General features: G+C 44.1%; 1 protein-coding gene, 1 long non-coding RNA gene and 1 pseudogene across 3 annotated transcripts; 1 reads left to right on the top strand and 2 right to left on the bottom strand.

Moving 5' to 3' along the window:
* Positions 1 to 206: 206 nt before the first annotated feature.
* On the bottom strand, positions 207 to 27,997 carry MED20 (mediator complex subunit 20). 2 transcript variants are annotated; one of them, XM_054722355.1, is made up of 5 exons: positions 27,890 to 27,997; positions 25,616 to 25,770; positions 19,238 to 19,491; positions 5,038 to 5,119; positions 207 to 291 (listed from the first exon to the last, which is right to left on the bottom strand). In XM_054722355.1, exons 1-4 carry the CDS (start codon positions 27,901 to 27,903, stop codon positions 5,048 to 5,050), a joined length of 495 nt encoding a protein of 164 aa, XP_054578330.1. In that variant the 5' UTR covers positions 27,904 to 27,997; the 3' UTR covers positions 207 to 291; positions 5,038 to 5,047. The 2 variants fall into 2 exon arrangements, with proteins under 2 accessions (XP_054578330.1, XP_008157136.2); XM_008158914.3 differs by lacking the exons at positions 207 to 291; positions 5,038 to 5,119 and adding exons at positions 14,287 to 14,590; positions 17,408 to 17,599.
* On the top strand, positions 8,626 to 16,702 carry LOC129150555 (uncharacterized). Its single transcript, XR_008557268.1, has 3 exons — positions 8,626 to 8,828; positions 9,081 to 9,433; positions 16,637 to 16,702. It is a non-coding gene; the product is annotated as an uncharacterized LOC129150555 (long non-coding RNA).
* On the bottom strand, positions 15,486 to 15,590 carry LOC114228850 (small nucleolar RNA SNORA29; annotated as a pseudogene).

Genomic DNA, 27,997 nt, shown 5'->3' on the forward strand with positions numbered 1-27,997 from the left:
AATAATTTAACAAATCTCCTAACTGAGGAACTTCATTTTTTACTACAACAAACAATGCTATAAAGAAAAGCTGTACTACAGTTTCCATGCAAGTGTATGAATATTATCCATAGGACAAATGTCTATAAGTGGAATTACTTGGTCACAGCGTTCACACATTTTAAATTCCAATAGGCATTGTTAAATTTACCTCCAAGGAAACTTACATTCTCACGAACAGTGTGTGAAACTTCCAATTTCCCCACATCCTCATTCACTACTGGCTATCATCAACTTGTTTAATCTTTCAATCTAATAGACAAAAAATAGTAATTATATGTTTTATTTTATATTTATTTAAATGATTAGGATTATTGATTTTACAGCTTAAATAGATTTTTGAATTTATTATTAGTTGTAAATTAAGCTGAACTGCCTATTGAAAATAAAAAGTATTCAAGAAGCACATTAAGAATATAACTGGGGAGACTGGTAATGTTTAACCAATTTGAAATTTTTAGCGTGGAGTAAGACAATGAAGCCAACCACAAATGGTTTGATTTCTTCATAAAAGCACACATATCTTTCAAGTGAAAAGTATTGTTGTCAGTTCTTCAAGCTATGCCATACATTTTAGAAATGTTTCTTTTAAATGAGTATACTCAATTCCATAGTCATATATTAACTTCTTCATCTTTACTTACTCATAACATCTCTTTATGTGATCAGTCCACTCGATTTTTTGTTGCTTATTAATCTGACCTTTGACCTTTTATCTAATTACACTCTTAAAGCAAGAGTGTAATTAGTATCTAGCTACGAATTCCCAACATAATTAGGACAATAATATAGGTTGTTGTATTAGAACATTAAAAGAAGTAAATGTGAGGAAAACATAGACTCACATACGCTATGAATGCTTACACAAATGCAATGTCCTTGAATGCTGATGCACTGTCAAAGGCTAGATGTCTATGATTATAATGCTACTAGCAATGATGGCTTAACTGAGCTATTCACACACTTTCTCACCTGATTTTCTTTGTGGCCACCTCCAGGCAACAATTTTTTGTCAGGAGGACTCTAATTAATTCTAACAGGGACTCTGACCTTATTATCCTGATAAGTTAGTATCTCTAACTGCAAAAATAAGTACCACAAGTTATCTAGCACACTAGAAAGGTTTTGGCTCAAAACTAATAAATCACTAAACCCATCTCTACCATTCCTTTAATTCTCAATTAAAATTATATTCCTCACTAAACAAACGGATCCTTACAACTTTTTCCAAAGTCAAAGTCTTGCTACTTTAATATGCCCACGTGGCCTATCCAAATGAGCGCATGACAGATACTACTCATCACCTTTCTCATGTGTCAGAGACTGGGAGAGATAGGCCAGGGGCAGGAAAGAGCAGAAAACCAATGTGACAGAGTGCTAATACCAAGCAATAAATTATCTTTCAGTCACTCACGGCTGCATTTTGAAAAAGCTGATACAAAGCAGGGCCTATCATTCCTTTGGAGGAATATGAGTGTTCTATAAAAGTACTTTCCTAACTCATAGCAACAGCGCTGCCCTGCCTCCCCTCGCTTAGCAGGCCTAGCAAAAGAAGGACGGTTGGGTTATAAAGACAATGACAAGAAGCTCTGTATTCTGACAATGGGAGGGACCAGTGAGGATCAGTTTTCTGGGCTGTAAACCATGCCAGACTGTTCTGCTAATCCTCCCCAAATCCCACAACGTTGGGGTGGGGGTGGGGACAGAACAGAAAAGTTCAAAGTTGAATCGAGGACTGTTGCTCTGGATTACAGGAGGTCGTAACACTCCTACTTAAATGTGGGGGGAGGGGAAGGGGCCGGGAAGGGACATATACAAAAGCCTGCATTTATTAAAAACACAAAAATAAATTTTAGCCTTGATCCTTCTGATGTGCTAACCAACATCTGCCCCCAATCACTTGCCAGCCATGCTGCACGGAAGGCACAGAGTAGCAGGCGTTTTCACACAGGGAGGCTGGAAGAGATGCTACTAGAGTGTAAATTACTAATTAGCTTAGTAGAAGACAAAGAGAGAAAATACCTGTCACAGAATGCTGTTTACAACATGACACATAATAAAAACAACCCTGAACATTTCAGAAGAGTGCCTTACTTTTCAGACTTCTATTAACATGTAAATGGCAAAGGAACAGTAGTATAGTCTTTAAAAACTGACCATGCCTAAGAAACAATAATGCCTGACTGGGAAGAATGCTTTCCAAATAATTTGTAATTTTATCACCTTTATGAAAGCAAAGTGTTTTTAATTTTACAATCAACTGTAATAAGAAGCTATATTTCATCAGTTTGATGATCACTTAAAATGGGGGAAAGGAAAAAAGGCTTACAAGTGCTGTAATTTACATCTGTCAGAGTACAGCTAATAGTCCTTTCACTAAAATCAGACAGGGCTCATTCTGCAGGACATACCTTTACCAAAAGGATAAGCTACCATTTTAATAAGAAAGACAGAGAATGAGCTGGAAGGTGGCAGTGGAGATGGGGGTCAATTAAATCTCCTTATATGACAACTGAAAAGACTCCCAAAATGTAGGTTATTTGGGGGGAGATAATAGAATGTTACAATATTTATAATCATTCCCTTACCATAAGGCAAACCTATCAGTATGAATTGCAACCAATGGTCTTTTACATTTTCCACTTAGATCTTTTCCATCTCCTTAAAGCTACAAAAGGATCTTCAGAATATATCTTAGGCATGGTGTTGAACAGCTCTGTGGCTCCTGTTTTCACATAACTTCCCACTCATCATCAATACTTAGCATATCCTGAGGACCCACTCATGTGTGAGCACACCATGCCAGGTCCCCAACAGAGGGGTACACCATGACACAGTTTCTAATGATGTGGGAGGGGCCTACAAACTCATCATTCATAGGTAAAAGAATGTTTTTCCGAATAGAATGAAGAAAACAAACCATAATAGCACAAAATCCACTGATTACTTTGCTTCACATGCTTGACTAAAATAAAATACATACCTACTAAAATAAAATACATACCTACTACACTCAAGACATTTTCCCTTCTCTTTTAAATATTAAGGTCTTCATATCCATTTCCTTTTTAAATTTACTTGTTTAGAAATATTCAAGTGAGATAAAAAAAAATAAAACGAAAACCACTAGTGATTTTAAATAAGTGTATATAGAAGTTCCCTGTTCCATTTTTGTAACTTCTGAAAGTCTAAAACATTAAAATAAAATTTTAAGTCACCCAAAATAATCAAGTTATTAACTACAGATATTCTCTAATAAGGTTGTCAAGTTTCAACCAGTTGACAAATTTAGCTCATGCTACACTTAGTACACACTAATTATTAGGTATCTTTTTATTTTTATATATATTTTTATTGATTTCAGAGAGAAATGGAAAGGAAGAGAAACATCAATGAGAGAATCACTGATGGGCTGCCTCCTGCACACCACCTACTGGGGATCGAGCCTATAACCCGGGCATGTGCCCTAACTGGAGTGGAACCCGGGACGACCCTTCAGTCCACAGGCTGATGCTCTATCCACTGAACCATACCAGCTAGGGCTAGGTATCTTTTTAAAAGAATGTATCATTTGTACTAAATAAATCACTGGGTGGGGGATGCTGATAATGGGGATGTCTATGCATGTGTGGGGGCAGAGGGTAAATAGTAAATCTCTATACCTTCCCCTCAATTTTACTGTGAACCTAAAACTGCTCTAAAAAGATAAAGTTTTGCCCTGGCTGGGTGGCTCAGTTGATTGGAGCATCATTGTCCCACACACCAAAGAAGGTTGAGGGTTTGATTCCCAATCAGGGCTCATTCCTAGGTTGCAGGTTCGATCCCTAGTCAGGGCACGTACAGAAGGCAACCAATTGATGTTTTTCTCTCACATTCATGTTTCTCTCTCAAAAAGAAAAAAAAAATCAATAAATATATCCTTGGGTGAAGATAAAAAAAAATAAAAAATAATAAAGTCTTAATTTTATAAAACAAATGCATCAATTTACTTAACCAAATTAAAGCATGCATAAAAGTACTTAGTACATTATTTATACAGGCAAACAAACAGAAGTTAGTAAAAAGTGAGCAAGAGTCTTCAAACCTGTAGGATATATAGGGGGGCCTTTTCTAGCTAAAAAAATAACCATTAATCTGCAATGCTATTAGGCATTTTTTAAATTGTTTTTGGGTCATTTTGTCTTATAAAAACAATTTTATAATGAGAAATTAGGAGTATGTAAGAACCTTGATATAATCTTTGCATTAGATATAACCCTTAGGGTGTTTGTCTCAGGTTCCCCATCGAGAAAGGACCTGAGAAATAGTTAATAACAGAACCAAAGGGATAATTTAAGGATTGGCAAACAAGACACATTAAGCGATTAAAATAAACCAGCACTGTGCAGCAGTCAAGTAGAGACAAAGCACAATGAATGAGAGCACACACTTTGCTAGCAACATGCCAACGTTGGAATCCTATCCCCCACCACTTGGTAGAAATCTCCCTTATGAACTATTAAAAAAAAAAAAAAGATTAAATGTATCATTTAGTTACTACTTGGCAAAAGAAAAACTCCAAATGTTACTTGTACTAAAAGATTATCTGAGTATAACCTTGGGCAAATCAGTTAATCTCAAGGAGCCTCTATTTCTTCACCTGTAAAATGGGAACAGGAATAGTGCCAATCTCATAGGGTTGATGTGAGGAGTAAATGAGTTATAATCTGTAAAGAGTTTACAACCATATCTGACACAAAAACACTATAGATGGCAGCTACTATTATTAAGTTTATGAAGAACTAGCATCTTCTTAATACTTTAATAAGCAGATATTTTCACTCAAAAATTGAGAATGAGGCCAGAGAACAAATGTAAATATCGTATTAAGTGTGTGCTGGTTAGATAGAAAGCAGACTCTCCTTATAAAGAATATAATTAAATGCTAGAAAAGGTTATCTACAAAGGTTGCCACATTACCTCTGGAGATTTATAAAAATAGCATAAATCTTTATCTACCTGGGTTGATTTAAGTGGGATATTGACTGAAGTTGCTGGATAAACTAGAGGTCCTTTCAAGTTTTCGTCCCATCCAAAGAATCTACAATTAACCAGAAAGACATTTAATTATGTACAACCTACTTACTCAAATCTGAAAATATAAACTTAAAAGTTTTTGCTTAGCAAATACGATTATAAACAAAATAAAGTTAACTTGAATAGAATTCTACTTGATGAACAAATGAAAATAAAGCTTAAATTTATCACCAGAATTATTATTGATAAATAGTATCAGCTGAACTAAAAGATTATCCATTTTCAGTTTTAGGAGTGTCAAGTAAGAAATAACCATTCACAGAGAATTGATGATTTAGCACACTATGACAGCAGACAGAAACAAAAGACAGGACTGAGCCAGACTCTTCTCCTTGGTGGTTCTTATACCTTATATCTTCTTCTTTACCAATGTTATTAATACTAAAATAATTTATGTAAGAACACAAGTATAAAACAATTACATTATTAAAATGGCAATGCCATTTTACTAGTAATTCCAGCTCAAACACATCTGTAAAGAAAGAAATTCTCACACACATCTCACAGAAACACACACCTCATACCAAAGTTACTCTTCATTAACTATATGAAAGTTAATATTTAAGATTAATCTTCTTGAAACTTAGCAGCAAAAATAGTAATTTTTTAAAATCCTGTTAAAGTGCTAAATCAATCTAATCACCTTGAACACCTGCTTAACAGAATCCACAATCCATGAATACAGTTAGCAGCTGAATTCAGAAAGATTTAAGATTCTAAGTTATTTATATATATTAACAACCAATGTTTCTAATATCCACAAATCAAAATCGAATCTTTGCTATTACAAATGCCTTTAACCTAATCTTTGCTTTTACACAAACACCCACAAAACAGTAGTATTCCAAAGAATTTACCTGCCTTTGAAAAAAAATTATCTTTGTGTATCTCAATGTATACTAATGAAATAACCTCAAATAAGATCCTCAAGAACAGTTTGCATTTTTAAAGTAAATTATATTCTATCCTTTAGTACCGTTAAGTATAATCATTCGTAGTCTTAGCTAAATGTAAGACCTTCAGACTAAAAATCATCCAAATACTCAGTAAGAAAAACCTAAATTTTGTCTCAGATTTCTTCCTTTAATTTCCCAAAGTGTCTTAAAAATAAAAAATCTTCTGTAAAGTTAATATTAATATTGGCTTTCTTTATTCACACATACAACATAGGAGAGGCAGTGAGCTGTCCAAAGCTCCAGCTTGCATTATATACAGAGGTTTTCTCCATGATAAAAATTACTCATAAATTCACTATTTAACCTATAAGTCCCACTTCAAAATCCTCCACTACTCTATAAATCTCCCTTTCTTTATTTCATTTTGCTAAATGGATGCTACCTACTACACTATGAAATGTCCCACACAAACCTAAAAGCAGCTCATGAACTCAAAGCCCTCACAGCCCTGATTTAAATCTCTTCCTCAGCAAACTTCCCTGGTTGGTCATTTGCCTCTTTCTGAAATGATTTTTCAGTATTCTCCAGCCACCAAACACAGCTAGGTAGAAATCTGGATATTTATCAAAACAAAAAGATCTTCATCTTTATCTCACTAACAGTGGGCTCTCCACTGAAAATGAAAATACTGTGGATAAAGCACTCTGCTTGCCCAGTGCTTGTCAGGAACAACACAGCACTGTCACACGACACAGGCACAGCCACCCTGTTAAAAAAAAAAATGCACCCCGTTTTCCCAAGATCACAACCCCAGTGAAATGCAGAGGTTTTCAGCACGGAGCTGATGCTTTATCATTCAGACAAGAACAATATCAAATCAAAATGAGTCTCATCTCTTCAAAGTGGACATGAAAGTCAAATTAAAAACAATGAAAGGCAGAAGCAGATTTAAAATTCCTTGAAGAGAGAAAGAGGTTTCTGAAATTTCCTACTTTTATGGACAAAAGGACTCGAGACAGTTTCAACACAGTTCTCTTCTCAACAAAGAATTCCTCCCCACTCTACTTAGTTTTTACCCCTTTCTCTGGTCCCTTTTCACTCACCATGGTTCCTCCTCTTCTGGACCAAAGGCTCCCTACACTTGATCCTTCACTACGGCAGCTGTGCCCTGACCCGTGCAGACCTTCTGGAGTATCTGCCCCCAACATGCACATTTGATTCCCCGCCTCTGCACTATACCCCAGTTCTGCATCCATCAGGATTCCTCTGGTTTTCCTGAACCCCGTGCTCTTCCCTTACTCCCCTTCTCATCATTTAAACCCCGGGCCGTCTCTGCCTTTCTCCTCTCCCCCTCTGCTCTCAGCCCCATCTCTTCACTTCACTATTTTTACCTTGGACCTCGCTGAACCTCATCAATTAACACAATTCCGCCGTTACCCTGTCCCACACCGCCCTCATTTCTTACACCCGTCCTCTCTTTTCTTTCAGCTTTTCTGGTCCCCGAGTTGTCCTATAAACGCCCTCGCTCTCATCTCTATGTCCTTGCACCCTTCCACCACGCTCTTCTTCCTAACTCCACCTGGTACTAGTCCAGTGTTTCATTCACCCTCTTTCACTTTCAGGAATTGACACCCATTGCCCACCACTAACCCATTACCTTTCTCAGAACCTCGCAGTTCCCACCCACCGCCAGTCCTAGTCCTTCAGCTCATCTCGCTCTGCACTCGTTCACACCCTTGTCACGTCTGGCTCTTAATCACTCTCTCTCCTCTGCTCCCAACTATCACCCCAGCTCTGCCTCTCCTCGCCGCCCACTTCCAACTCTCACCTCAGTACCCATCAGCCCGCTACCGCCCCTGCAAAGCCTTCCCCTTCAAACCCTTGCTCTTACACCTAACCCCAGGGTGCCTCTTCCAAACGCTGGTCTTCCTAACCTCACTCCTTGCCCGGCTTCCTTCACACCCTCCCTGGTTTCTGCCTCCTTGCTACCTCCTAGGCTGGCTTTTCTCCTGCCTTCTAACCCTTCCTCCCCTTAATCCTCATGTCATTTTGAGACCGGTTCCCCGCAACCGCCCCCCAAGCCTGCCTTCCTCCCTTCTCCTCAAGGCTTTTACCCAAACCCAGTCGTCGCCCACCCCGCCAAAATCCAGCGCCGGCGCGCCTGGACCGCGGTCTCTCGCCTCCCGCCGGCCCCCGCCCCGGGCGCCTCCGGCCCGCCGGCGCCGCGGTCCCGCCCCCTGCCGCCGCTCCTCCCGCCCGCGAGGCGCGCGCCGCCTTTGTCGCCCCTCACCCGGTGTGAGGATTTTGCTTCTTTAAAGGGGAGGGCCAGTGAGCCGGAGACTCCTGTCCCCGCCTCCGAGTCTTGGAATGGGCTCCCTGGCCGCCCTGGTCCCCGTCTCCCCCACCCCCTGGAGCTACCCCCTTTGCCGCCTCCCCACCACCTCCACCCCCTTCCTCGACATCCACCCCCCCCCCCCCCCCTCTATTTACCGCCATCATCTGCACGCGCGAGCTGTCACCAGGGCGCGAGACAACCGAACTCGGCCCCGCCCCCTTCCCACCCATTGGCCCGCACGCCGGAGCCCCGCCCCCGGCCCCCGCATTGCGCCAACGGCGCAGCGTTGGGCCCAGACCCCGGCAAAGGCGTCCGCTCCCAGGGTTCGCGCCGCGGGCGCAAAGTTTAGGGTCAACTGTGAACGCGAGGCCAACTTGAGCCTAGCGTAAGGGGCGGCGGCGTAGAGGGACGCTAAGAATCGAAGTTTGGTTGAAGCACAAGAGGGGTAAAAGAGGAGGTTTCCAGACAAAGAGACTCTTAAGGTACCGAGTCTCCTGTCCGTCCCTCCTCCTTAAAGGGCCAGACTCTCCCTAGCCCATCTCCGCTCCCTTCTCCCCAGCCCTTCAGCCGTGGAACAGTCAAGGAGTATTAGTTCCCCGCACTGTTTTTGGAGCTCCTTTAACATCTCTCACCACCGCCAAGCGGGGAAAGCCTTTCTCCCTCTCCCGTCTATGCTTTTGTTTTGTTCTGTTAAAAGACTTAAGTTTTAACCGGGTTGTTTGTTCCGAAAGCAGCAGCCTCGGAGCAGTGGCGTTTCCTGAGGCAGCGCCTTGGCCAAAAGTTACTGCTGGCTTCCATACGGGAGAGCACGTGTCTGACTTTTGTCACCGATGACCGAGGCGGGATTCAGCTTTTTATGGAAATCCCCTCAAGGAAGTTTCACTCCGTTAAGTGAAGACGAGTGTTCTGCAGATCGTGGGGATGGAGAACAGACAGAACGGCGGCTATTCCTACAAGCCTTCTCGGTCTCAGAAAAGGTCTTTCCCGAGCAGCCTTTTGGGTGCATTGTCCGGACAGAACTTGTGAGTGGTGACGGTACCCAAATAAGACCAACACTGTTACATCACCCAACACATGACTAAAGCAGGTAAAGGCTTATATTTAAATATAAGGACAAGGAAAAAAACATATGCGTTATCAGCTACACTGGCACAAGGCTACACACTTGTAAATATGAAATAGAGAAGCACCAAGGCCAAAGAACAATAAAATAAGAAGGGGGAAACAGCACTGCATGTCCAAGCATGAAACTACAATGCCTGGAGCCAAGCTCAATTATGTGTGAAAACATTTCCAAAGGCAATTAACTTGGACATTTTTAAGAGATTTGATGGAAGAAAGGACCTGGTGATTGATTGATTTGGTGAGGATTTTGTCACGTGGGTCGAGTTCAAAGTTAGATAGAAAATTCAGCATTCCCTTTGTTGTCTTTCACCTTTATCGTTATTCTTTTTAAGAAATTCTTATCTTACATTATAACTCCTTACTTATTTTCTGCCTTTGGTCCCCAAACTGCCCAAGAAAATTCTTGGAGAATAAAGATTGTATCTTATTAAATGTTAATTCCCTAACAAAAAACCCTGACACATAATAGGTGCTTTTGTTGAGTGAAGGATTTGGGAGATACTTAGACTTCTGAAGGAAGGGGTACTCTCAGAATAGCAATCCAGCAGGTAAAGATTCTCAGTGCTGTGAGCATGTATTATTACATCAGTGTTTCTCAAAGTATGGCCTGTGGAGCCCTTCGGATCCCTGAGACCCTTTTGGGGGTGGAGGTGGTCTAAGATCAAAACTATTTTCATAATAATAAGATATTATTTGCCCTTGTTACTGTGATGACATTTGCACTGATGATATACCAAAAGTAATAATAGGTAAGCATAACCAATGGATACAGACACCAGGGGGGTGAGGCATGAGTGGGGGGGGGGGGAGCAATGGGGGGATAAGGACACATATGTAATACCTTAATCAATAAAGAAAAGAAAAAAATGACAGGTAAAATTGTTACTGCCTTAACACAAATCAAAGCAATTGTACTAGCAATCAAGGTTTTTATTCTTTATTGCCACCCATTCACAGGGAAAAAATATCTATTCTACTTAAGGAAGTCCTTGGTGAAGTACTAAAAATTACTTGTTTTATTTAAGTACAGTTCTTTTCAATAATACTATTCAATGGATGCATGCATAAAGCACTTCTGTTCCTTACCTAAGCACAACGATTTTCTTGAGGAAAAGCACTTGTGCAATTTCTCTGAATTTTGAACTGAATTAGTAACTTTCTTCGTGGAATACCACTTTTCCTTGAAAGAACAGCTAACAGATGAACTAAAGTAATTCAGCCTTAGGTCTCTGACAGATATTTTCTCAAAAATAAACAAAGTGAGCCTGACAAGCATGTGTTAGCAATGATAAAACTCATGCTCTCAAACAAAACTTAGAATTTTTTTAACACTTGTATCCATCACTGTGAGCTTAACAGCTTCCCAGGGCTTTTCTGATGAGATTGGTTGTGATATTAACAAATATAACTTTTTGGTACTGTATGGTGAAATGTGTGTCAAAATTTACAAGATCTGCAGTATTTTCCAAATGACCAATGCACCAACCACACCTTGGTAAAAAGATCCCTTCCAAGTGCAAAATAAACCAATGAATGCTAATATACAAGAGCACAAAAAGTTCACTGAGTTTGAGATTCCACATTGCAACTAACCTTTAGTGGAATTGTGATGTAGTATCAAAGAATTTCCACAATTATCTGAAAAGATTTTGTTGTTGTTGTTAATCTTACCAGAGGTTCCTTTTTTTCCCTATTGCTTTTGAGAGAGAGAAGGAAGGGAGGAAGGAAAAGAGAGAGAAACATCGATGTGAGAGAGACACATCCACTGGTTGCCACTCCAACGTGCTGTGCCCCCCAGGCTGGGAGCAAACCCTCCAGCCAGGTACGTGTCCTAAACCGGGAATTGAACCCAAGACACTTCAGTGACCAGGCTGAAACTCTGAGAAACACTAGCCATGTCTGAAAATATTAATACTAGAGGCCCGGTGCATGAAATTCATGCAGGGGCGGGGGAGGGGGTCCCCTCAGTCCAGCCTGTACCCTCTCCAATTTGTGACCCCTTGGGGGATGTCCGACTGCCAGTTTAGGCCTGATCCCTATGGAATTGGGCCTAAACCGGCTGTCAGACATGCCTTTCGCAATCCGGGACCACTGGCTCCTAATTGCTCACCTGCCTGCCTGCCTGATCGGCCACAGGTTGAGAACCGCTAGCAGGGTCGCCTAAGATCGTCGGAAAACACAGCTATTTACATTACGATTCATAACAGTAGCAAAATTACAGTTATGAAGTAGCAACGAAAATAATTTTATGGTTGGGGTTCACCACAACATGAGGAACTGTATTCAAGGGTCGTGGCATTAGAAAGGTTGAGAACCACTGTGTTAGATGAAAGCAGACAGAATAAGAAGGCTATTTTCGATAATTCACATATGAAACAACTATGCAAGATAGCTAACAAAAGATTTTATTGTAGCTTCAGAGTTAAGAGCTTAGGTAGTTCATCAATGAGGAATGGAAAATAGAATCAGGAACACTGAACTTTGTTTAAAGACACAACTGATTACACATGCAATCAGGATACACATGGCATTAAAAAAAAAAAAAAAGAACATTCAGAGACAGCCACAACAAAGGCTTGGGAGCTGAGGGGAAACAGGAATGATGTGCTTCAATAAAAGATTAAAAGATACAGTTGTTTCTAACCTACTTCCCTTTTTTTTTTTTAAGCCCAACCCCTTTTTCTTTAGGTTAAAGGAAAACAAGTAAAATGTTATCACTATGAATAAGTATTAAAAACATATTTCCATGCTTAAGAGATGGTCCATACAAATGGTCCATACAACTGTGTTCACTGATCTGGTTACAAAAAAAATACAAAAACCTGTATGCTGAATATATCCTCTGACCCCTCTCTACGCTGCTTGTTCTCTAATACAACTCTTTCCACTGGAGAATTTTAACCTGCCACTAAACAGCAATGACCTCACAACCTCCCACCTTAAACATCCTCACCAAACACCAATACCTTCAGCACCATTAAAAGATGCAAGAGCAGAAGAGAGACAGCATCTCCTTACTGATAAAGCACTCTTCTATTCTCCATTGAACCTCTCACAGAGCCGATAAAATATGGAGAGTTGGAATCATCATTCCCACTTTACAGATGAGACCCCAAAAGACCAACCTGATTGAAGCTCCTGGGCAAATTAGAGACAGTACTATGGCTAGCACCCAGCCATCTGTCTCTCACACCTGGTCTCTTCCCGTTAATAGGCTGCCTCAGAACAACTGTCACCTCTAATCCCTAGCCTTGCCTTTCCTACATGACAAAAGATTTCTACCCTTAAAAACAGGTCAGTGCCATCTGATGGGGCAGAAATGTGTTGGGAAATGAAACAGAGAATAAAAGAGAATTAGGATTCATTGTCATAATCGTTCCAAAAAATTTTTTTAACCTGCTGATTTCATCACAGATACTAGGAACTATTTCTCTGCCATCAATCACTTCCTTATGAAAATATATACTCATTATGCCGAATTCCATCATAACAGAATAATTTCCAGATCTCATCGAGTGTGGCATAATGGAAGAGTAACTGGGGGCCACCAAGAAAGCCTGCTGTAAAGATTGCTTCATACAAATTTCTCCCACTCATTTCTAAAAGGTTCTGTCTGTGTTTATGAAGGAGCAGTCCAGCTTCCCAGAAACTGAATGAAAGGCCTGAAGGACTACAAAATGAAGGAGGAAATTCCGTGGAGAGGACCCCAGATAAGGTGTCCGAAAGGCAGGGCAAGTTCTTGCTCCCAATAAGCCAGTTGGACATTGTTCATGCTTGCTTTTTTGTCTTTTGTCTTCCTGCTGTTTCCCTTCAGAGACTTATTTTTTGGATCACGATCTCTGGAGATACTCTAATGAACCCTATAAATCCTATTCCCCCAAAACTGTGCACCTATACAAAACAGTCCCCAGTTTCAGGACATCTTAGGCCTCTTGAGGCTCCCCTTGGGGATTGATGACCTGCAGTAATGTTAGAACCCCTATTTTAGGGTCATAGTTCATGCATACTCCGGCACCATCTAACAACAAATGCCCCATTAAGCACAATACAATCTCCACAACCTGCGAGGGAAAGGGCAAGTATGTTTGTTGGGTTTTAGTCTCAAGAGTTAATGAGAAAACCGGTGAAATACAGAGATACAGACGAAAGGGATTTCCCTAGATGCTGCCAAGTCAAGGCTGCATGACATGTGGGAGGGATGGTGTTAAAGATATGAGTACTGAAGGTCAAACTAGCTGACCTAAAGGGTCCCTTCTAACCCCAGAGACTGAATTACAGAAACTCATCTTGGGGAAAGTCCACCCCAGGAAGTGACTGCTCTAAGGCCAAAGACACCAACCCCTGGGAGAAGACCCAACTTGTAATACAACTGGTTTCAGCCACTCCACATGGCAACTGTAACTAGGGCCTGCAGCCCAAAGCACTCAAACAGCAGCAGATCCGGGGAGGGAGGCTGTAGGGAGAGACAGGCAGTACTGGGAGTTACAAAACGGCCACACATATACATCAGTCCTGCACGACTCTAGATCTTCTGTGAATGTCCTCAGAATGTTCGAACTATAGACCTTCCTATCTTGTACTTTAAGAGCCTCAACTTTCAAAACCTGGAAGACATGCTTAAGTGGGAGTTTCTTTTTTTTTATTTTATTGATTTTTTACAGAGAGGAAGGGAGAGGGATAGAGAGTCAGAAACATCGATGAAAGAGAAACATCGACCAGCTGCCCCCTGCACACCCCCCACTGAGGATGTGCCCGCAACCAAGGCACATGCCCTCGACCGGAATCGAACCCGGGACGCCTGAGTCCGCAGGCCGACGCTCTATCCACTGAGCCAAACCGGTCAGGGCTTAAGTGGGAGTTTCTAACCGCTCCTCTTACCTGGTAGGATTTGGAGATAGAAATTTCACTTCCTCATCCTGAAGCCTCAAAAATGAATACTGGACCCACTGGTGGGAAGGAATGGTCAGTTTTTAGTTATTTTCTTCAGTGGAGCAGTGACACCAATGGAGGTCGGGGAAATGTGACTACTTGGTACTCAAGATCCAAGGAAAGCAAGCAGGAGGCAGCAAGGAACAAGGTGCGGTGAATCAGAACAGCACAGCAGAAACAGAGCAGGAACCTTCAACGGATACAAGAAATGGACTAGACACTAAACAGAGCGTAGTGTTTCCCCAAATTCCAGCATTTGCCTTCTGCCTCTACAGATTGGCCATTTGCCGGTATCATCTGTACTATAACTTAATAGTTCTCTTTTCAAAAAACTTACCCTCACCCTTAGGACTAAAGAGCTAGTTATAGTTTTCTCTAATACACTTTAGAGTAAGACATAAGTGTTAACGTAACAATGTTTTCCACATTCCATTTGAAATCACCTGGCACCACAGAGGTCCGGTGTCACACTGACACATGCTGGTAGCTAGGAGACCTGGTTGTGAAGTTTGGTCCTGATTCCAGCCTTATGTCTAGGAAGCCACTGCTTTCCCCTCTTACAGGAGAACTAGATGAGCCCCACAGCTGCCCTGCCTAGCTCTGAGAGTCAAGGTTGACAGATTTCTATGTGGCTCTGGCAAAGGTAGCCACCAAGGTGACGTGTTAGCAGGGTCCTAGAAATTCCCCAGTTTCTGCTCTTTTAGGGGTAGCTACAGGTGGGGAAAGGGGTAATGCATTTGGAAGCAAAGGAAGTTGGGTAGAAGACAGCCTAGTGTAGAAGAAAGAACATGAGATTTGAACCCAACAATTATGGCATCTCCATTTAGCAGCCAAGTTTAAGGTTTTTTTCATTTATAAAGTGAAGATAACCATGCCCTTTTTCCTTAAATTTATACATTTGCTCCTCAATTTTCAATCCACTGGAGCCTACAAAAATCCACACACTGATATTCTCAGACTACTCTTGCAAGCCCCATCTAAACTTGCACACAAGTTGTCTATGGATAACATTTGGGCCCTTCTCACTCGTTACTAGTTCCATTTTTGGCAATTTTGCAAGTGGAGGCATATTTGTGTTCTTGTTTTTTCTTCTGTTTAGCCATTTCACATAGAAGGAGGACACACACAAATCCTCCCCCTTCAGATCATGGCAATGCTAATCTATCCCATAAGTGGAGTCATATTTGTTAAAATGTATTGCATTACCCGCCTTTTTTAGTGATAAATTTTCTTTAACTGACACAAAGGACAAACACAGGCAAAATTAACTAAAGTGGCAGATCTTAAAGCCTGAGCTGGACTTAAAGCTGGTCAAATGTGTGCTCATAAAAGACTGGTGGCAGCCTACAGAAAAATACAAGTAGATACATCTGGATAAGAGCACATGTAAGTCAGAAGGCCAAAAACATAAGGTCTGTGCATTTTATTGTGTGTAAACCATATCTAAAACATACCTCAATTTCAATATAGCAAAAATAAGCCAGAAAAGCAGGGGAAGTGAGAACAACAAATGCAGGGGACAGGTCCTAGAGTTATAAAGTTGAATCGAGCTTCCTGCCAGCCAAAGCGAAAAGGATCTACTAACAGATTCTTGCTGCAGAGCCCTATGTGTGAGAACAATTTCTCCTTAGGTGCCTTCCAAGAGGACAGCGTGGCAGTGTGTACATTAGCATCTTTCCTAACACCATCCCCAACTGTATATTGTCAATGTTAGCCTGACTGAACGTTTCTGCAGCAGGAGTGGGGTGGGCAGGCAATGTTGATCAAATGAGCAGCTTGGAGGCACAAATGAGATGAGAAAGAGCTCAGTGCATCGAGTCAACTGGGTGCATGTGAACTGGAGAGGCCTAGATACTGAGACTTAGGCAAGGGGTTCGGAACTGACTTCCTAGTGTGACTAATCTAGCTAAACCAAAAGGGACTCTGGCATCAGCCCTATCCCAATCCAATTCATAAACAGCTGGCTTAGTTAGAGGGAGTACTAACTGCAAAATAACAGCCAAGAGCATTCCTGGGCACATCCACTGAGTCCCATGTAGCAGAGGTCATTAACTAGACCATTTTCTCCATCTTCCAGTCACAAGATCCCTGAGCTTTAACTGGGCACATGACTACTCAAATAAGAGGCTGTATGTCCTGCTGTCCCTTTCAACAAACAGTGGCCATAGTGGTTTGAGCAACTCCAAGTCATTCATATCCTTTATAAAAGAAACTGCTTTGTTCTCTCTTTCCCCAGTGGAATGCGGACATAGAGCTGATGAGTCTGCTTTGACCTTGCAGACAAGGACAACAAGCTAGTGGTCGCTGAACAACAGGATTAAAAAAAACCCAAGTTCCTGATGACCTTGTACAGTTAAACCTGCCCTGGACCATCTGACTACCTCTGTTCTATTAAAAGAGAGCTTAAACGTCTACTAGGCTCTCTTTGATATATAGGACTCAGGCAAGTCCCTAGAAAAGTCAACTCTCAATTCACTTCAGCGAACAGGTCAGAAAATGACATCCATAAACTAAGCTGGCCTCCTACTCCTCTAGGAGGTGAAGCACATCTCTGAGCAGAGGAAGAGGCCTTTATTGCAGCACAGCCCAAACACAAAATGCAGCCTGCCCACTGGCCTCGGCCAAATCCACAATAGCTGGAGATACAGACTACTTTCCCCACCAAGGCCAGGCAGGGACGCCCCTGTCCTACCTTTGCCCCTACAGCAGGAAAGCTCCAAGCTTCTCCACTCTTCATAATTACCGATCTGGAGGACAGGCCAAGTCCAGTAAGGCAGGGAGTGAAACAGCTGTCAGGGGACTGTGTGTGAGGTTCAGGGGAGGGGGGTCCGGAGCCCCAGAACACAAGCCACAGCTGGGAACTGGAGGAGAGAAGCCTCCATGTCCACCCTGGGTTTCTGGGGCCCAGGGCCCTGAGGGTGTAGCACCTGCTCCTCCTGTGGAGTCTCTTGGTGACAGAGCTCAACCATGCAGCTGCCAGTCACTAACGAATCCCAGCCACCGGCACCTGCTGCTGCTTGCGAATCTTGTTGAAGAGTTCCATGTACTGGACCATGGTATCTGCTGGGCCGTAGACTGTGTCGTGTCTGTTGCCAAACACTGCGGGAGCCCCTGGCGTGTGGCTCCCTAGAAAACTCTGTAGGAATTCGAGCAGCAGGCTCCAGCAGTCACTAGCTACCACACACGGGCCATATTCCACCTGGGACCAAAGGAACAGAGAATGAGGGTGAGTGCAGGGAAGGATGAGGACTTCTGTTTCCCTTGCATCTTCTACCCTTGCTCCCATCTTCCCCAACCCCAAGCCAAAGACACACACCTTCTAGCACAGTGTTGCTGCACAGGAAATATTCAACCTGAACACCAGGGATTTAACACACCACCATTCCCTTTAGGCATCTTTGACATTCTTGTTTGGAGTTATCAACCCCCAGCCCTGCCCACAAGATCTAAGGGCAGATCTGGGCCCCTTTGGATTATCTCAGAACTATATAATCCCTACCTGCTGGGACATTCAAGGAGAGCTCAGGAAATCCTGAGAAAACAAAGAGAGAAAGAATGTGTGTGTGTGTGTGTGTGTGTGTGTGTGCGCGCGCGCGCGTGCACGCGCGCTCAGTATCTGGTTCCATGTGCAGAACCCAGGTTCCCTAACTCATATTCATACAGGGGAGCAATAGAGCGCAAAGTGGACACATATGCTCATAAGTCTCTGCAAGACCAAACATTACTCCCAGGTAGACCCAGCCTGGGCTCCAACCCTAAGAAATAATTTCCTGATCAATGTAGCAGGGGCCACATGATACACATCTTCAGCTTTCTCACTGGGGAAATCACTGGTAACCAGAAGGAGAAACTGCACAGAAACAGCTGGGTTACGTCTGTACTACAAAGTTGGAAATGTGGAGGATAAACACTGGGTTCCCAGTGGGTCTCAGCAAATGCAAGGTGTGTCTCAAGCTGAAAGGGCCAGGAAATCTTGGCCCTCGAGTACCCTGGAATTTTAGAGCAGTAACCCACTAATGCCCTGTTCTCCGCTGGGGCCACCTTTTAGGACTTAGCCATCCCCATGACTCCACATTTGAGTCCCTCCTTAAATGCTGGTCCTGTAGGAGGCTCACAATCCAAGTCAGCCGTGCTCTCATTGGCACGAAGTCCCAGAGCAATCTGTGGCACTTCTCATAGACTAACTTCAAAAATGGTCTGTGTTCCGACCCTGCTCTCTTACTAAATAAAAAATTTGCAAAAAGCAGGCCCCATAGCTTATGTATTTTTTTTTTATCTCACACAGTGGTGGGCAGATTGTGGATTACCACTGGTCCTAACGCCAGCTACCTGTCACACTCCCTCTTTGTCATTTTCAGTCTATCCCTCAACGATGAAATCATCACACGTACCCCTTTCCACCAGGAAAGTGGATAGCATGGCAAAAGGAAAGGCACATCTTTGCTACACAACTTTTGAGACCCATCTTAAAGCACACTAAGGAGAGATGTGTGGACCCACCTCACAAAAGTTAACTGCACCGAAAGTTGACCTGGTCTGCTCCAATCTTCTTGTGAAAGATGACTGGTCCCTCACAAAATTCGCCTGCCTCCCTTGGTTATGCCTTCCCTTCTCCAGCAAGACAGCCTTTCTAAGCTGTCTACCTGCTGTGATCCCAGCTTCCAATTCCCATCCTGGTCTAGAGTCTCCAATGATAAAGAACAGGGTAAAAGGTGCAGGTGCAGGGGGCAGGTCGGCATAAACACCGGTTTGCACTCAGAGGGACGTGGAAATCTGCAGTGCCCTGTGCTGAGCAGCTCCTTCAGCACATCCCGCTCCTAATTCACCAAGGTCTTACCTCCACAGAGATGCCTCGGGCGCTGGGCCCCATTGTGACCGTGCCCACCTTCACTAGGAAGTCACAGTACTGGTAACGGGTGCCCCGGGTCTCAATCTTGCTGGCCTTGGCACTCTGGAAGAAGCCCTTGAGCTTCACCATGAGCACATCAAAGTTGGTGTCGGCAATAAGGCAAGGGCCATTCTCAAAGAGGGCGAAGCAGCTCAAAGGGTATTCCGAATTGTGCATCACATACATCAGCTTCCCAGTCTGACCTGCAGGGACAGAGATCCTACTCAGCATCAAGACCTCCGTCAGCAAACCCCAGAATAGAGGCAAATGCAGGGAACAAGGCCAGATGGCATTACCTAAGCAGTCTTGGGGTGGGGCCAGGGGATCCCCTTACCAACAGCCTTTTCTGAAGAATAGCATGTGGTAAAATCTACCTGCTCTACAGAAAAGGTGAGGGGTACACAGGGAACTCACTAGCGTTAATAACAGTTGAATTTTTAAGGTGAGTGATAGGGTCATAGATGGATGATGATCATGATTTACTCACAGAGACTTTACATATAGTCTTTTATATAATCACTAGATGCCCGATGCACGAAGATTCGTGCTAGAATGGGCTTTCCTTTCCCTGGCTGCCAGCACCGCCTTTCCACTCTGGCCCAGCCCCTTTCTGCTCAGGCCCCAGAGCCGCCTCTTTCCGCTCCAAACCTGCCTTCCCACACTGTCCAGAGGCCCTGAGAGACAGGGTGGGGCAGAATGCCCCCATCACTCAGCGCCTGTGTATGCAAATTAACCCCCATCTTTGTTGGATTAATTTGCATATCACTCTTGATTGGCTGGTGGCGTAGCGGAGGTACGGTCAATTTTACATGTTTATCTATTATTAGGTAAGACTAGAGGCCTGGTGCATGAATTCGTGCAAGGGTGGAGTCCAGCCCGCCCACCCTGATGGGCCTGGAGGGCTGGGGGAAGAGACACGGGACATTGGCTGGTCGGCCCGTCCCCGATCGAGGTGGGGGAGTGATCCGGCAGGGGGAGGGGCCGCAGGCGGTTGGCAGGCCAGCCCCGCCACCTGATCAAACTCCCAGTGGAGGGGACAATTTGCATATTAGCCTTTTATTATATAGGACAGGTCACATAACAAGGAAGATGAAATAACAGCATTTCAGTATGCCAAATGAAGCAGACACTCTCTTCTGTCCACTCCTACCTTCCTTGGCCTCTCCCTCTTTGATATATAAGTGGCCCCAGAGACACAGCAAAGGGGAGTATCTGAGAATGAGGCTAGGAAGATAGACCAGAGCCAAGCGGTGCTACATCTTGTCTTCCATGCTCACGAAGCCTGGACTCCATTCTAAAAGCAATGGTGAAGCCTTGGACAATTTTAAGACATCAGCCGACTTGGGAAGCTAGCATGAACTCAGCATCTGAAATCCAAAGGTCTAGTTTTCTCATTGATTACTATAGATTTTCTGCAAGAAGGAAGTGAAGTTTTATATATATATATATATATACACATATATATATATATGTGTATATATATATACACATACATACATATATATATATACACACATACACACACACACACACACACACACACACACACACATACACACACTAGAGGCCTGGTGCACGAATTCGTGCACCAGTAGTGTCCCTCGGCCTGGCCTGTGGAATCAGGCTGAAACCGGCTCTCTGACATCCCCTGAGGGGTCCTGGATTGCCAGAGGGTGCAGGCCAGGCTGAGGGACCCCACTAGCACACGATTGGGGTCAGGGAGGGGAGCAGGAGGTTGGCCAGCTGGGGATGGACCACAGGAGGGCTCCAGGGGCATGTCCAGCCTGTCTTGCTCAGTCTGATTGGCCAGATCCCAGCAGCAAGCTAACCTACCGGTCGGAGTGTCTGCCCCCCTGGTGGTTGCACGTCATAGCAACTGGTCAACTGGTCAACTGTCTGCCCCCTAGTGGTCAGTGCATGTCATAGCGACTGATCAACAGGTCAACTATCTGCCCCTGGTGGTCAGTGCATGTCATAGCAAGCAGTTGAGCAGCCTTAGCATACCATTAGCTTTGATTGGTTGAACAGACGACTAAACACACTTAGCAAATTAGGCTTTTAATATATAGGATGTGTGTGTGTGTGTGTGTGTGTGTGTGTGTGTGTGTGTGTGTGTGTATTTGGTTAAGTGGAAAATGGAAGAAGGCAAATGGAAAGGAAGATTTCCTCTCTCATACTTTACAAGAGTTAATGGATAGACTGCCACAATCTCAAATATTTATATTTATTAAGTATTTAAACTATTCCCAACACTGTCCTAGGGTTTAAGAAGCATACAAGTAGAGGACTTAGCCCTGGCCTCGAGAAGCTAATAATCTCACTAGGGATAGGTTAAAAACTTTAGGACCTAAACTAGGATACAAAGAGAGGGCAGGACTCAGCCACATGGAGAAGGAAAATGATGAGAGTGTAGCAATGAGAAAGAGAGAAGGGGTGGGGAGAGCTGGGGCATTGTGACCTGTATATATGCCTCCACTCTGCTGCCACTTGCTGAACACAACAGCTCTGCACAAACCTCCCTGCACATCCCTCCTGACTGCCTGTTGCCAGTTCCCACCTTTCACCTCCCACAAATCCACTTCAAACACTTCAACCCTCAAAAAGACATCCAAAGTTGATCTGTCATTATGTTCTGTGCAAACTCACTGTAATAATATAATTCATATGCACCTGCAAGTATTCTTACTGTCTTGAAAATATTTTGAAAGCCAACAAAATGAAAAATGGAAGAAGGCAAATGGAAGATTTCCTCTCTCATACATTACAAGAGTTAATGGATAGACTGCCACAATCTCAAATATTTATTTTGTTTTTTAATGAAGAAGCCACTCCCAGTTGTTTATAGACAATACTATATTTTAATCAGTGAAGTAGTTTCTTATCTGCACAAATGTGTGAAGTAAGCTGAACCAGTGTCACTGTCCCCCTTTTGCAGATGAGGAAAATTATGGGTCCCAGACCACCAGCAGCAGCAGCAGCAGCAGCAGCAAAACCACCACCACCACATGGAAGCTTGTTACAAATGCAAATTATCCACCCCACCCCAGACCTACTGAGTCAGAAAGTCTGGGAGAGAGGCCTGTGTTAACAAGCCCTCCAGGTGATGCAAAACGCTGGTCAGTGTGAGAAGTGCAGATCTAAAGGCACAGAGCCAGCAAGCAGCAGAGCTGGAACTCCAATCAGGCTTTCTGACCTCAACTTTATTGCTCTTTCCATTCTACCCAATTGCCTGCCAAGAATGATGTCTCCCTAACTGGACTGTAGTTTCTGATCAGGAGGAAAACAGCCCACACCAGGCAATTTCATAGAAGTAGTGTTTCTGTATATATACAAACCAGAGCCCGGTGCACAAATTTGTGCACCAGTGGGGTCCCTTGGCCTGGCCTGTGGGATCGGGCTGAAACCGGCTCTCCGACCTCCCCCGAGAAGTCCCAGATTACAAGAGGGTGCAGGCCAGGCCAAGGGACCCCACCAGTGCACAATTGGGGCCGGGAGGGACGCAGGAGGTTGGCCAGCCAGGAGGAACCATGGGAGGGCTCCAGGGTGTGTACAGCCTGTCTCGCTCAGTCCCAGTCGGCCAGACCCCAGCAGCAAGCTAACCTACCGGTCAACTGTCTGCCCCCTGGTGGTCAATGCACATCATAGCGACTGGTCGACCAGTCGACTGTCTGCCCCCCTGGTGGTCAGTGCATGTCATAGTAAGCGGTTGAGCGACCGTGGCATATCATTAGCATATTACGCTTTGGTTGAACGGACGACCAGACGACTGGACACTTAGCATATTAGGCTTTTATTATATAGGATGTTTTATTTTCCAAATGCTTTCATAACCATTTTATCTCTTGATTCTTCCTTCCTTCCTACCAAAACAATGGTTAACACTGCAATTTTACAGATGATGAAACTCAGTATAGCTCTTAGCTACCGCTTATTAAAGGTTCATTACATGACAACCTCAGTTCTTGTGCTTTGCATGTATTAACTTATTTAATTAGCACAATAAAACCAGGAGGTAAGTACTACACTTAACTTCATTTTAGAGGTGAGAGAACTGTACCGGAAAGGGTGCAAAAACAGAACCCTCACCAGACAGCTTCATTAGAGAGGGCGGATTTAATACAGGGAACAAAATATAGGGGATAGAAAAACTAAAAAACCAAATGGAATGATGATGTCATCCAAAAATTAGCAACACAAGGAGCCATTATCATCCCTAAGCCTGGAAGGAAATAGAGATGTGCTGTTATTAGAGCCATGAGCAAAGGCTGCCCAGCGGGAGCTAGAATCAAGGACACAGCCCGAGGCACTGCCTAAAGCAGAGGGAGAGACGAACTGTGGTCTCCCTTTCTCCTGTCCTCTGATCTTCCCCAATGCCTTTGCAGATCCAGGGAATGGATCTATGGGGAAATAGGAAAATTACCAGCATAGAAATAGTCGCAGGTTGTGGACTTACCTAATGTGTGGTTAGTATGTGGCAGAGCTAGGATTCAGTTATCTGGTTCCATGTCTAGACTCTGAATCACTGTGCTATGGAACTGTCAAAGGGAAAGTTACTGCAGAACCCAGGTTCCCTAACTCATATTCAAAGATCCTCTTTGCCTCCTTACCATCACCACCACCACCATCCACAGCCATCTCATCTCTTAATACATTTAATACAAAAGGTGATTCATCAATCAAGGTTATGATAATGAGGTAGCCAAGGCCACTGTCCAGGTGTGGGAAACAGGAAGCTTTTCTGCAAAAAGTTCTTGAAACTCTAAAGCTCTATTAGAATCCTATACAAAAACGTCTGAGCTTAAAGGAGTCTTTCTCAAATTTAGAGTGCATAACGGGGAGCTCGTTAAAATGCAGATTATGAGGCCCACAACACCAGTCAGTCCGTAAGCAGAGCCAGGAACTGCACCTTTAACAAGTAGCCAAGATGATTTTGATGAAGTTAGTAACCAACCCTCTGAGAAACACTGCTTTAAAAGTCCAAGTGCAAAAAGACTAAAACATGGGCCAGGTCTAAGAGATGAAGGATCAAGAATTAATGAATTAAGCCCTAGCTGGTTTGGCTCAGTGCCTAGAGCGTCGGCCTGCTGACTGAAGGATCCCAGGTTCGATTCTGGTCAAGGGCACATGCCTGAGTTGTGGGCTCGATCCCCAGTAGGCAGCCAATCAATGATTCCCTCTCATCATTAATGTTTCTCTCTCTTTCTCCCTCTCCCTTCCTCTCTGAAATCAATAAAAAATATACTAAAAAAAAAAATCTACACTAATAAAAGAGAAACATGCAAATTAACCATCACTCCACTATGCCAAGCCACGCCCACAGCCAAATTAACCCAACCAAGATGGCAGCTGGCCACGGAGCTGGAGCAAGAAGGAGGCTTGGGTTGCCCCCGGCGATGGAGGAAGCCAAGCTTCTCGCCTGGCCAGCCCTGGCCTCGGCTCAAGGCTACAAAGTTTCAATTATAAAAGATAAAATAAATCCTAGATACTTGTTTCCAGCAGGCCCTGGCCTCTGCTGAAGGAGGGGCTGAAAAAAAAAAAAAAAAGAAAAAGAAAAAAAGGAGGGGCTGGGACCTTGGGTCGCCGGGGGGTGATCAGGCCAGGATGGGACGGCAGGGGCTGTTGGGGGTAAGCAGACCAGCAGGGGGGCCAGTTGGGGGTGAGTAGACTGTCAGTGGGGGTCAGCGGAGGTGATCAGGACAGCGGGGGAGGGGGAACAGTTTGGAGTGAGCAGGCCAGCAGGGGGGCAGTTGGGGGTGAGCAGGCCAGTGTGGAGGGAAGGTAGGGGCGAGCAAGCAGGCCAGCAGGAGGAGCAGTTGGGGGCGAGCAGGCCAGCAGGGGGGGCAGTTAGATGTGGTCAGGCTGGCAGGGGGGCATTTGGGGGCGAACAGGCTGGTGGCGGGGGGCAGTTGGGGGCGAGCAGGCTGGCAGGCAGAGTGGTTAGGGGCAATCAGGCAGGTGAGCAGCTGGAGCCAGCAGTCCCAGATTGTGAGAGGGATGTCCAACTGCCGGTTTAGGCCTGATCCCTGTAAACTGGCAGTAGGATATCCATCAAGGGGTCCGAGATTGGAGAGGGTGCAGGCCGGGCTGAGGAACACCCCCCCTCCCACGCACGAATTTCGTGCACCAGGCCACTAGTATATATATATATATATATATATATATATATATATATATATAAATGCACAGCATTTATAAAAAAAAGAATTAATGAATTCCGAAACACATCTGCCACATGTTCAAGAATATCACTCTTAGAAGAGCAGGAAGATTTCAGTGAACATAAATGTCTATCAACCCCAAGCCAGGATGCAGACGCATCTCACTAACCTTGGCTGCCAAGGGTAGAAGCAGCCGTGTGATAGGTCTCACAGTCTACACAAAATGTTCCTTGCTTCTCTGCTCCGAGCATCTCCAATTTCCGGGTGAGGAGCTCCACGGTCTGCTGGACACTCTTGCCCTCAGCCACAGGCATCTGGGACACACTGGAAGGGAGAGGATCAAATCGTCAGTATCCAGAGACATGAGCACTGGCTGAGCCACTCCATCACCCACGGAGTCACAGCTCATCAGGACCACAGAGACCACCCACCGTGACCCCTTTATTTTAAAGATGCGGAAATAAGAGACCCACAGTCCCTAAGAACACAGATCTCATGATTCTCTCACAACAGCGCAGTGAACTTCCTATCACACCAGAATTTCCTAAGCCTGTCAGGTGCGCCAACATTCAAGAGAAGATTTTAGGTGGCACACAGACTGAACCCTTGACAACACTGTGTCATGTAATGAGTTTCCTTCACAATTATTTCAGTTCTGACTATATCAAGGAGATAGCCTTAATGTGGGGTATGTTTTTCCCAACTCTAACACTCCGAATGTGTGCTATCCAGTACAGTAGCCACAAGCCACATGTGGCCATTTACACTTAAACAAGAATGTAGTCCAAACAATGAAACAAAAAAATGTTATTTCCAAGACTTCCTTCTATGGTGAGTAAAACTAACTTCCCCTTTAGAGTGGTAGTTAACAGTCACCAAGTCCCAACTATGTGCCAGACAGTGTCCAAAAGCCTTGAGATAAATAATTTGAATCCTCACAATAGCCCTAGGTGTGCTATTATTTATCTCCTTATTACAAACGGGGAAACTGAAATACAGAGGGGTTGACTTGCACAAGGTCACACCACTTGGTGTGGTGCAGCCAGATTCAAAATCAGGCAAACTGGCTCCATATCCGTGCCCTTAACTACTACAGTAGACTACTTCCCTAGGGATATAGTTAAAATACTTTTAAGAAATAGGTTTAAAAGGAAACATTAACAAATACTAGTACAAGTAGTACTTAGCTATGTAAAAATCAGAAAGACAGCCATTTGTGACTGAATTTGGGGAGACACTGCATTACTTGATAATCAATCAGCCAAATGAAGCTATAAAGGTAGAGTCCTACTTATTGCTAAAAATTGTCACCACTCTCCATCAAAAAAGCACTAATAAGGAATGATGATGATGTACCTTATTTTGAAACATAAGAACATTCCTAAAATGATGCTACTGGGGTGAGAAGTGCTAGGAGCCTGAAAAAGTTGATAAGGATCCTAACAGAGAGCCCTTTCCCTCCGTCTGCCTTCTCTCTCGAAAGAACAGGGACTTCCAGGGTTCCAAGCCTCTGTGCTGCACACTTGCCATTCCCATCGCCCACACATCTCCCTTACCCTAGGAATCAGAGGAGGCTGGTGATGTCAAATGTCAAATGTAGTAAACAGAAACGCAATCACTGACAAACTGACAAGAGCCTGGGTGACCAGGAGTTTCCACAGGGAAGCCTAGAGTCAATGACTTCAGATAGCCTGGCCTCCAGTCCTCTCTGATTGGAAATGCTTACACTTACTGCTGTTTAAAAAAAAAAAAAAAAAAGGCTCTGAAATCTAGCATTTTGGAACTAATGATTCCAAGAGCATATCTTTCCCTATCACCCTGACTTATAGTGAGTTAAGAGATTTTAGAAGTCCACAGAAACAACACAAATCATGTAGAAAACAGGTCTTGAAGAAGTGATGTGCTTAGAACCCAAATCTCCTAATTCCCAATAGCTTCACCCCACTCCCACCCCCCTAAACCCAAGACCTTAAAATGGTCAAACTAGAACTTGACATAGACTGGTCTAACTACATTTAGTGGCTGGAAGGAGAGACAGGTGAAAACCTGAAAAAAAGATTCTGTCTCCTCTTTGCCTATCCCCAAACCCCTCCAGCCCTGCCTGCTGATGAGGTCTAGCCCACACATCCTTCTTTCCGACCCTCAAGTTCCAACCCTGGCCTCACCGGCGGGAAGATGTGCCAAGAAAACGGGAAGGAGGCACCCAACCACTGATGGGTTCCTGGGATAAAACCCAGGAGGAAAGGGGCGCATCTCTAAGGAACCAGGCCCGGAGACTCCACAGGCCTCACGGTGTCCCCCTCACCCACACAACCCGAAGACATCGTGCCAAACTCCCGAGAGACAGCAGACCCGAGCCCGACCCTCCTCCAGGGAGCACTCCCGGCTCCGAGGGCCCTTCACGACCCCAAGTCCCTACCCACAGTATCCCCTGCTGTCCTACCAAGTCACTCCCATGATGTCGGACCAGCAGGATGGCAGGACCAAACAGTTGAAACGCAGAGTTCTCTGGCCACGCACAGTTAGTGAAGCCCCCTATTGCAAGCTCCGG

The sequence above is a fragment of the Eptesicus fuscus genome, chromosome 10 (genome assembly GCF_027574615.1).
Source record: "Eptesicus fuscus isolate TK198812 chromosome 10, DD_ASM_mEF_20220401, whole genome shotgun sequence".
Lineage (NCBI taxonomy): Eukaryota > Metazoa > Chordata > Mammalia > Chiroptera > Vespertilionidae > Eptesicus > Eptesicus fuscus.